The sequence below is a fragment of the Tupaia chinensis genome, unplaced genomic scaffold (assembly GCF_000334495.1).
Source record: "Tupaia chinensis unplaced genomic scaffold, TupChi_1.0 Scaffold143796_1, whole genome shotgun sequence".
NCBI classification, from domain to species: Eukaryota; Metazoa; Chordata; class Mammalia; order Scandentia; family Tupaiidae; genus Tupaia; species Tupaia belangeri.
The window spans coordinates 1,477,345-1,489,143 of NW_006203646.1; the positions used below are offsets into that span (position 1 = coordinate 1,477,345).

Genomic DNA, 11,799 nt, shown 5'->3' on the forward strand with positions numbered 1-11,799 from the left:
TGGAAACACCCCGTGCCCTTTATAAAAAAAAAAAAAAAAAAAGCCTACAATCCAGTGAATGATTTGGACAGAAGTTGGGCCACAGTACAGGTGAAAGTGACTAGTAGTATAGAAGCATCTGAGGATGTAGAATGGGAAGCAATTAAGGATAAGCACAAGCCTGAGGGGACTTATTTCCTGCCACTATCCTTTGTATATCCAACTTCTGGAAAGAAAGACTCTGAAAGGGACAACTAAGATCATGCTCTGATTGAAAAGGGGCATCAAATATGTGGGCCAAATATTTTCCCCCACTTTTGAGATTAAACATGGTTGTGATCACCACTGGCCAAGCACGGAGTTCTCCAATTCTGTATCTTCTTTGGGATATAGAAAGAGAAATTAATAAGCCCCACATCCTGTATCTCTGCCTTAACTAAAAAACATACTTGAAGTAAGAATGTATAAGACTAAAGTGCAATTTGAGAGGACCCTTGAAGAGTATGCAAAGATTGTTGGCGCAGGTGTTTTAAAAGGACAAGCACTCCACCTTACAGCTTATTAAATAGAGGAGAGAGAAGTATGGAAAAAGCAAATATTTGCTTGCTAGTTACCATAACACATAAGTTAAATCTTTGCTTATTCTATATTATCATAATAAAGTTTAATTTCTCTTTAATTCTGTTTTCTAAGAAAGGCAAAGAGACTTCCTCAGATAGTGAGATGATTATTTTAATAGTTCCAAGGATTGCTAACTTGTAACCTTGGAACAATTATTGTTCGTTTCTAAAAATCTATTGGGTTGTCAGAAAAGTCATGCACACTTTTGCATAGAAAAACAGAAAAATGTACCATTACTTTTCTGACAACCCAATATATGATAGAATGTTTGCTATAATGGAGATTGATTGTACTCAAATTTGTGATAATTATCTTACTAACCATGATTTCACTAATCTCAGTCTAGTTACTCAACTAATGCAAAAGAACGGGACAAATTCTATTAAACGAAAAATACAGATCCATTTAAATTATTTTACAGATAAAACAAAGAAATAATATGCTACCCTTAACGCCGATCAGCCTCTAAATTAGTTTCAATAGAGGTGCAGCCCCTAGACACATTTTTCCCTTGGCTTTGGTAACCTCAGACACTCTTGGTTTTTCTCCTACTTTGTTTTATTTGCAGACTCTTGCCCTTCACAGAGTATCTGCTAAGCCTTTGTCCTAGGTCCCCTTGTCTTCTGGCTATATATTCCCCAAAAACATAGTAGTCATCGTTGTGGATTTAAAATTCACTTTCAACAGATGATTCTCTACTACAAATTCCCAGCCCAGACCTCTCTTCTGAATTCTGGACATATCTTTCTTGCTACACATTCATCACCTCCCCTGGGCATTTAAAGTTTGAGGAAACTGAGACACATTGGTAATTTAAGTCATAATTCCACCCTCCATCACCACCACCATCCCAGACACCTGAGTCTCTTCTGAAGTTCCTTGCAGCAAATATTCCCCACTCAGGACCAAGACAGATCCCTGGGAGTTATCCTTGACATCACCTGCTACCTCACGCCCAGATCTAACTTGCCACTAAGTCCTGACAGTTCTACCTGCCACTTCTTTCTCAAATCATTTTGCTATTTCCATTGCTACAGCCACCACTATGGATAAAATATGACTCCTTCACCCCAAATTACTTCAGTAGTTTCCTATTGAGTCTTACTCTTGTCCATTATCACTGTATCTAAGTATGATTGTGTTACCTATTTATAACCCTCCAGGGGCCTCCCAAGGCCTTTACGACAAAGCATGAAATCGAAACATGATCTACAGCCCTTACCTACTCTGTCCTGCCAACCTCTTCTGGGTTATTTTTCTCTACTCTTATCCTCACTGCCCACACATCAGTCTCTGCGCCTGGGTTTTGGTTCTCACCATCTCTGCCTGGCTACTACCTATTCATCTCCCAGTTCACATCTCCTCAAGAAAGGTCTCCCAGCCTACTAATTGAACACTCCCAGTTGCACACTCTCATTGCCACTTCCATCTATAATTATTGGGTTGCTGGAAAAGTCATGACATATTTTTACACAAAATAAAAAATTAAAAAAAAAACAGAAAAATACATCATGACTTTTCCAATAACCCAATACATTCACATGTTACCGGATAGCAAGAACCCTCTCTGTCTTGTTCACAGACTAATTCCTTGGCACCTAGCCCATTTGGGTATTTGAAAGTAGTTGTTGAAAAAACTGGATGGGGAAGGTAGCTGGTATTTTGGGAGCACCATATTCAAATAAATGTTCAAACTAAGGAAATTTCAATTTCCAAGCAAGGAAACAATTTTTTTCCTAAAACACTTACATGGTCTCTAACACCTCAACTGGGTGAGATGAGAAAAAAAATAGAGAAAACTTTATTTGATTTCATGAGATCTACTGCAGTCTTCAGACATTCCTTGGCCACTATGGGGTCACCTTGTAGCTTTTAGACATAGTGGAAATTTTTTAATTAAAAAATAAAAAGAAAAGAAAAGAGAGACTACCAATTTGAAAAGATCTTAGGTACCCTTTGTCCCCAATTACTTTTTAGATAAAGAAACTGACACCTGGAGTGAGCATGTGAATTGCCCCGTATCACAAACTGGTATATGTTTTCTCCACGTACCACATAGATGCATTTACCTTCTCACACCTTCCTTTGCATAAACTTTGAACAGGAAGAATATTCTAGGCATAGATAGAGACTCCCAGTCCCAGACCCAATACAGGCTACTCAACAGAGAGATGTATTAACTTGTCAGACCTGGAGAATCCTACCTCATCACTTGGAGTCTTAGTTTCCTTATCTGGAAAACAGTGAGACAGTGACACTCTCAAGTCAGCATAGTCTATTGATTTAGGAAAAGAATATGTATTTTGGTACCAGCAGATGGCATAAGGGTAACATTGTTGGACTCCCATGTAGTCAACCACAGTTCAAGTCCCGGACCTGGCGGCTAAAAACTCACACCAGGCACGTGTATGTGTGTGCTCAATATCCCGAGAGGAAAATGGAGGATAAGGTACTGCAGCATAGCAATCTCCCCTGGGGGGTAACTTCTCGCTTTCAGTCTCTCTCTGTCTCTCCAGCAAGTGCATGCACCATAGAGCAAAAATCTCTCTCTTTAAAAAGAAAAAAAAAAAAAAAGAAAGAAACATGTATTTTTAAATAACTTAATTCATTAAATTCCATAGGGTTAATATCACAAAGCAATTAAAGTTGTCTAAATTAGAGAAGCCCTGAAATAGAATGGACTGCCTTGTGCATGGTAGATAAGAGACAGGCCTCTGGATCCAGAATGCTTGATTATGACCGTAACTCCACAACCACATTATGTGTTTTTTTAAAAAAATCACTGAATCACTTAGTGCCTCAGTGTCTTATCCATACACACAGGGAAACAAAAGTTCTAACTGCATGGATCCTTGGGAGAATAAAATGAGTTAATAATGTGGAAAACACTAATTGAATAGAATAGTATATAATAGATGTCAGCTTTCACATTTCATTGTTTGTCATTGCTGCTGCTCTTATTGAGCATCCCTGTACCAGAGGTGCCAAGGCATGGATTTAAGAGCCTTCAGTCAGGAGTGCAGTAGAGAGGATCTTGCCAGGATCCTAAGACCCCTTTCAATGCTGAAATTGTATATTTCAACAAAAATATTAAAATATTTTTTATTCTGTTATTTCTCACCAGGTACTTTTTTCTGTCTCTACAAGGGACCTATGGAAAGTCTCTGATTTCAAAAGCTCAGAAAATTGACAAACTTCCTACTGACAAAAGAAACCTGGAAATCCAGAGTTGGAGAAACCAGAAGAGGCCTGCCTCTGTCCCTAGAGTAGCTCAGCCTGCCCACAACCCAGTACCACCTGTGCCAGAACAGAGCTGCAGAGCCAGAATGCCAAAGAGCTCCAGCCCTCCCATGCAGAAGCAGGTTGAGGATTGGGTGTCCCATGAACAGAGATGTGGCAGGGAGCATATGAGGGATGATCTATGCTCAGGGGATTCCTCAGCAAAACTCTCAACTGCAGAGCACCTTCTGGGGCCTAATAGGTCAATGGCTCCTGGACCCTATTCAAGTGAACAGACTGACAGATCCCGGCATTCAAGCAAAGGCAGCCATCGCCGATCCCAGAGTTCACTGACCATATGAGAGGACTGCATAAATCTGCACAAACTCAGAAGAGGCCACCCAATCACTGGCCCAAGTAACCCATGACCCTTCCTCTCCCTAGAGGAAAAAAAATGAATGTGCCGTCTTCTTATTCTCTCCCTTTCAGGCTTGACTTCCTTTGAGGAAGTGCTGCCCCCAGGGGAGTTGATAAAAAAAAGGACTGGAAAACTAGCAGATCTCTAGTTTTGTCCTGCTGACAGGCAGCACAGCTTGTAAACAAGAGTTTTAAGAGGAGGTCATGTTTCTGTTACATTGAGTTCTCAATTTTTTTATCATAAAGATACTTTCATGACTTCTAGACAAGCACAGCCTACCAATTAATATAAAAGTCACATTTCCACGATTCAACCTAGGCAATATCTCAGGTCTAGGAGTCTATGAACTTGCCAAACCATCACCTCATCCCTTGGTGCCAAGAAGTAATGTTTCAGAAGAGACCTGTGAACACAAGGGCTTTGTTATCTGAGTATTTCAGTGATGGCCCAGGCAAAATAAACATCCCTTCTACTCACAGAAAGTTGGATCTGTTTTTGTCTCTAAGCCAAAGTATAAAAACATCTAAAGATGAAAACTGGATTTGAACTCAATGCCATAGACATTTGTGAGGGTTTAATGGTCACAACTAGTGTAAGACACAGGGAGAATGGGCAAACTTAGGGAACAGGGACACCAGTAACCCCTGCTGTAGCTAACACATCTTACATCCCACTGTTGGAGTGTCTGCCAAGAAGACACAGGCAGCATTCTTTTTTTAAGCTATTTATTTTATTTATTTTTTAAATAAAATTACCAATCTCATTCATCTTCTAAAACAAGAAAACCTTAAGAAGAAAAGATTTTATCACAGCTGCACCCAGTATAGACCCATTAGTACAGCAATTCTGAGCCCAACCTCAGAGCACCACCGCCTGGAAGACACTGGCATGTGTTTCAGTTGTATTAAGTGGAGTCAGAGAAAGTTTCACTTCATGGGGAAAAGAGGGATTACATAGACTTTTTACCCCTTTAGGTCATAAATGCCAAAGCTATTTTTTAAAGAAAGCCCAAAACAGTATTCAAATAAAGGAGTAGATGATAGAATTCTAATGGGCTGCCAGAGAAGCTAGGTCTACTGTGGTCATGGACAGCTTATCTTTAGTCTTTTAAAGTAAATCAGCAAGGCTTACTGAGCTCTCCCTCCTTAAGCTGATGCCTACATATTAGGGCACAAAGTATAGGGATAGATGCAACAAGCATTTTAGAGCAAGAGTCCTTGAGCCACTAGCCAAGAGTTGGCCTATGACTTAAATAACTCCACAGTGAATATTCCAAAGAAAGACTCAACAATGAAGTTGGCAAGTGGTGATCTGACCATCTTCCTAACAAACCTGGACTTCACAGGCCATTTGGAGCATCATCCCAGAGCAAATGCACTGAATCTCTCTTACTGTCCCTGCCACATAATGATGCCAGCGCCAGCCAGCTGGTGGGTGTTTAGGAGAATTCTACAGGAACATTGCTACAAGAGGGACAGGTAAAGCCACCAGACAAAGCAGTAATGATAGAAATTTTTCCAACTGAGGAGATCAAGTCCAAGCTTAGATCTCGGGGGCCTTTTCCCATATGATTGATACTGATTACCACTGTTAAAAAGCCAGAAATCCAAGTAGAGTGTTTTAGAAAAGAACAGAACAGCAGCCTCAGGAGATCTGTGTTTGAATCTACTCTGCCTCTGTACTCTCTAGGATCCACAAGCCTTAAAGCAGAATGCCACACCTGAAAATTAGGTTAGAACTGACCTACCTCTCAGACTTGGCATAAAAATCAAGTCAAAATTACATAAACCCAATGGTGAAAAACATTTAAAAGCTGTAACACTCTCAGTAATAACACAAGGTACTTCTATTTCAGAGCTAAAGGGAAAAGAGGTAAGAGCTGATAATGAAGTTGAAAAACTTTCTGACCCCTCAATCTAAATGCCAAACTACATCCAACATTCTCATACTGTTTGTTTTGATTTTGGTTTGGGTTTTGGTTTCAATTTTCATTTCTGACCAGTCCAGTTTGTCTGGGACTTTCTCGTTTTTACAAAGTCCAAAATCCTGAGGAATTGGACCAGCCAACTGCTAGGACTGGCCACCTACCTTTGCCCCTCTGTAAACAAACCAACTGTGACCATCCAATGTGCCATTTTATTGAGGGGGAAAAGTTGTAACAACTATTTCCTTATAACATAATGCTAATGAATGTGCTTAGTACATTTTATACTATTATGATCTTTTACGGATTGACTGGAAATATGCCATACTTTATTTTCAAAAAATAAACAGAATTTTTCATAGTTATTGGCCAATCTGAAGTTTTTATTATTCTTAATATCATTATTACTGGTTCTGAGTACTCTCATCCACTCATACATCCACCCATCTTACTTTGTGTTCATTCCTTCTTCACCCATCATCCATTCACCAATAAGCTTTTGTTAAGGCCCTACTCTAAGTCTAACAATATGCTAGCGGCTGTAAGGAACTCAATCCCTATCTTACAGAATCTCATAGCCTTGTTGAACACTCACTTACCTACATACACACACACGTACACACATGCACACACACGCACACACATGCACACACACGGCATAGAGTACCAAAAACATATCTGACTCAATGAGAGTGTAACACACCCAAAGAATTGTAAGAATTTCAAGTAGCACACACAGTATGAAACTCTAACCTAGCCACTCCCCTCTTTCTGGAAGCCTGAAACCAGTCTCAAACCCAGAGTGAATCAAGTGCTTCTCTTCATTCACTCACTTGATCAGTATCAATTGACTGCCTCCTCTACACAACCGTGCAGTAGGCAACAAGGATAACATGGGGAATGATAATGGTCTCAGCTCCTGCCTGCAAAGAATTCACAGTCTAGAGAGGGAATACACACAATATTCAAGGGTGTCATTAAATGTGTGATTACACAATATGAAAGTGGGATATTTCTCAGGAGAGGCAGAGAAGGCCTCCTGAAGAAGGAAACATGTTAGTTAAAATTTCAACCATGAAAATAAGACAAAGGAGAAGTATCATTCCAAAGAATTAAATACAAAATCCCTGAAAAGAGAAAAGAGTTTGCTATATGCTGGAAAAGAAAGGCAGTCAGTGTGACTAGAACCCAATAAGCAAGTAGAAGTCTTGCAAGATAGTGTTAGATTATGTTAGTTGTAATAACTCTATTAGCTCACCACATACTAAGCACTGGTCTAAGCAAATATCCTACAAAACCTCACGGCAACGTCACATGGTAAAGACTATTATTCTTGCCTCTTTTGGTTACCTTCTGCTACATAACAAACTACCTCAAAGCTGGGTAGATTAGTATAGCTCTCATTTCTGTGCTCACAATGCTGTGAGTGGGCAACTTGGGCTGAGCTTCACCAGAATATCTCACCTCTGTTCCGCATGTTATCACAGCTTGCTCTGTCTTGATCTTGGCTGTGATGGCTGGCTTCTCTCTCTTTGTGGTCCCCTATCCTCAAGGAGGTCACCCCTGCTTTGCCACATGGCAGCAATGTTTTAGGAACAAGAATAGAAGCTGCAGAATCTTCTGAAACCTAATCTCAGAACTCACACATCATCCCTGTTCACCACCTTCTACGGAGGAAAGTCACAGGGCCAATGGGTTTTTAGGGTGTGCAGAAATACACTCTAGCTCTTCATGGGAAGAACTGTAAAGAAATTTGAAATCTCTGCAATCTGTCACATCTCCATTTATAAAGGGAGAGACTGAGGCAAAGAGAAGTTCCATAAACACCACATCATAATCACACAATTAACTAGTGCTGAAGTGGCATTCTAACCCAAGGAGTCTGAAATCAGAGGCTGTATTTTTTTTTTTTTTTTGAGAGAGAGAGAGATTTTTACTATAGGGCATGTGTGCTCACTGGAGAAACAGAGAGACAGAAAGTGAGAAAGCACCCCCTCCCCAGGGGAGATGGCCACACCGCAATCCCTTCTCCATTCTGTCAGGATCATGGGCACGCACTCACATGCACCCGGCATGAGTTCCAAGCTGCCAAATCCAGGACTCACACCACAGTCAACCATGTGGAAGTCCAGTGCCTTAACCACTATGCCACCTATTTGCCACAAGGAGGCTGTACTCTTAGTCATGGAGCTATAACTGCAAGATGAGGCCGGAGAACAACTAGGGATCAGAAGGCAGAGGGTCTTGTCTTCTCAACATTTTCTCAAGAAGCAGGTGGGAAAGTGGTTGGGGAGCCTGAATTCCATCTCAGTTCTGTCACGAGACCTACAGAAAGACCACATCACACTATGTCCGGCTGGATTGCCGCCCCAGACAAAAACTTCAGTAAGAAAGAAAGACCGTAGCATCTCAGGAGAGTCAAAACTTGTGCCTACCTTGCCCTAACATTTCCCTCCTTCAGCAGGGCCCCAACCAGACCTTCCCATGAACATGGAGAGCCCCTAGGAAAAATCCATCACACCAAAGCAAATCCTCCCAGATAACCAAAGAAGAGACAGACTCTTGCTCAGGGGCCCCAGTACCCAGACAAGATTCCACTGACAAAGGAGGTGAGCCAATGCTCCCACCAGGCAGGCTTTGGAGGAGACAGAGGAGTGCTGCCCAGGCAACACTTAGGACACCCCACAGTGAGGATTCCAGCATTTTCACCCAGGAGTATGGGAGCCTTTCTGTTTGACGGGGTACTAGTGCCACCTAGTATCCATGGAGGAGGTGCCGCACCTGAGGGCTCTTCCTGCAGCAGTGCAGGGAAGTCAGAACTGAGGGGAACAGAACTAGAATAGGAGGCCAGGTTTCAAATTCAAGTCTGCAGGGGGTTTTCCAGTGTCTCTAGACAAATCTTTTTACCAGGCTTTAACCTTGAACTGAAGTTCATCCCAGTTTCCTCAAACTCTCGAGGTGGGTACTAAACTGACTAATATTCTGTGATTCTAGAAGCTATTTAAGGAAGCTGGTTATTCTGTAGAAATGACCTCTGGTGTAGTTAAGGCCTTGTGATTTACTATTTGTGCAGCTATTCGATTCTCTGCTTCACACATGCACAGTAGGAAATCCCATAAGGGAGGGACCCTGGAATCCTGTCCCCTGCTGTATTCCTAGTGCTTTGCATACAGCAGCAATCAACAATATTGTGTCCATTGCTGTCAAAGAAATAGTAAGTGGGGGCAGATAGCAAGGGGCATGTGTGAGAGCAGGAGAACAGCAGCTTTATTTGGAGAAATCATGGACCCCTTAAGCCTTTTTGAAATTCTAAATTGCCTTTTTAAATAAGTAGATATTAAAGAGCTGCAAATACCTAATGAGATGCCAGGGCAGTAGCCATTTCTACATGTCAGGAGCAAGCCAGAGCTAGCACACTCCTTTCCCTCATGCAGGCCCTGAGGTACACTAAGGAATAGGGGGAGATAGGCTTTAATATCCTATGATCTCCATCAACACCTCCACCCACCTACCCCAGGAAGCAGAGTTGCTTGCTCTGTAAACAAAGCCCCAGGACCAGTATGTAGTACCCACTCCATATCATTCCTCTATGCCCATCCTACATTGCTACATAGACTGTCAGTGTTCCCCCCTGACTCTCAGTCAATCTGTAAGAGGAACCAATAGCTCACAGGTCAAGCCTGAGGGGAGGTAAGCCTCAGGCACCTCAGGGACCAAGACTGGTTGGGATATGGTCCAATCCTCAGACCATCCTCAGATCCCAGAACAGCCAAGGGAGGCTAACCAGATACTTGACAAAAGCTGGAGGAAACCTTTATATTCTCATTGTCAGGAGCCCTTTCTAGCCTGCTTCTAGCCTATTTCCCACAAAATGAGATAGGAGGTATTTCCACACATAAAACTGTCACCATTTCCTGCAAATGCTAAAACCCAGGTGAAAGGTGAGTAGACATGCTCAGGGTCACCCGGTTATTCAGAGGTGACATTGTGACTGGAATCAGGGTCTTCTGACATCCTCCAAAGAAAGCTCTCATCTGCCAGAGATTAACCAGCAGTCATTCCATGGTTGTTTGGATGCTTACAAAGATAAAGACTAGCCCAAAGAGTAAAATGACACATAAAGCACCAGGCTACATCACAGGTGAGTCCGGGCAGATATGTTTGACTATGGGTTTCCTCCAGAATTCCATATATCATTCCCTGTTTGCAAAAGGGCAGCCTGGGCAGGGGCAGGATGGGCTGTCCCAGGAAAAGGCCATTTCTTGGAGTTCTCTTCTCCTGCTTGCAGAGGCAGAAATGAATTCTGAAGCATCACAAACTGCTGCTTCTGAGCCCTCAATCCTGTCTTGAAAAAAGATACCTCTTTTGCCCACCGAAAGTGTGCCTGTGTGTGTGTGTGTGTGTGTGTGTGTGTGTGTGTGTGTGTTCTCACATGTGAGAACCACGAACTCAGAATTTGGAGTTCCTAGAAGGCCTCCAGGCCAACCCCTCCTCGAGAAGAGATATGTTAGGCAATGCAGGTGCAAATTCTGATCTCCTGAGGTGCTAGTATCTTTCCTAATTACTGAAGTTTTTGTGTGGGCAGCAACCCAGCTGGACATAGTGTGGTGTGGTCTTTCTGAAGGTTTCATCACCAGTGACAAAACTGAAATGGAATCAGGCTCCCTAACCACTGTCCTACCTGCCTCTTGAGAAAATGTTGAGAAGACAAACTCCTGTCATCCGGTCCCTAGCTGCCTTCCGGCCTCCTCCTGCAGTCGTCCCTTTTATCAGATATAGGAGACAAATGTGTAAAAAGAAGCAAGAACCTATTTTCCCACTTGTAACAGACTGGGATGTTGAACAATGAGGGTTCTCTTTCAAGAAGGGAACACAAGATCTCTCGGCAACTTAGCATTTTCTAGGCGTCTAGCTAAGGCCTCTCCTCCTTTTAAACAGCAAGACACAGAGGCCCAGAGTGAGAAATTGAACTTGTCAGAGGTTGAGTCACCTCTGCTACTCTGGATCATCACATGAGCCTGCCCCTGATGGCCAGAAGAGAGTTATTTGTAAGATCCACTCCATATTGAAAATGGAAAGTCTGACCTTTACCAACTTGAGCTATTTGGAGAATAAAGGCCACACTCTACAGTGGGCTATATGCCACTTAGTACAATTCACTACTATTTTGTGGCCTACATTAGTAACTTAAAAAGAAAGGAAAGAAGGAAATGGAAACCCTGAGGTACCTCTCAACAGGTGCTTTTACCCAATGGGTCCATGGGTACCTTCCCAAGTAGGAATTTACATCACCCTTCCGGTACTTCCATCAGTCAACTAGTTCAAGATAAGAGGATATTCAGGCTTGGTCTAATGAACATCATGATCTTATGTGAGATTCCCTTCTTGGAAACTCACCCATTTAACAACAATTCGGGGTATTTTGTCCCCGTAAAGAAGCAAGTATGGGGACCAGAAGATGACATAATGGTTACATCACTGGACTCCCACATGGTCAACCATGGTTTGAGTCACAGATCTGGTGGTTTGAAACTCACACCAAGCACATGTGTGTGCATGCCCAAGATCCCGGGAGGAGAATGAAGGAGAAGGAATTGCAACATGGTCATCCCCCTGAGGGGTAATTTCTCGCTTTCTG

The 11,799-nt window shown here is 42.2% G+C and overlaps 1 protein-coding gene and 1 non-coding gene across 2 annotated transcripts in view; both read left to right on the top strand.

Annotated features, from left to right (window-relative positions):
* ATP10B (ATPase phospholipid transporting 10B (putative)) overlaps positions 1–6,502 on the top strand; it is a 132,699-nt gene extending 126,197 nt beyond the window's left edge. The window contains exon 22 of the mRNA XM_027766957.1: positions 3,725–6,502. Within this exon, the coding sequence (XP_027622758.1) occupies positions 3,725–4,181 (457 nt within the window). The 3' untranslated portion in view covers positions 4,182–6,502. The remainder of the gene's footprint in view (positions 1–3,724) is intronic.
* Positions 6,503–11,219: 4,717 nt separating this feature from the next.
* Positions 11,220–11,342, top strand: LOC114005442 (small nucleolar RNA SNORA4). The gene has a single exon (XR_003547293.1). It is a non-coding gene; the product is annotated as a small nucleolar RNA SNORA4 (small nucleolar RNA).
* The last annotated feature ends 457 nt before the right edge of the window (positions 11,343–11,799 follow it).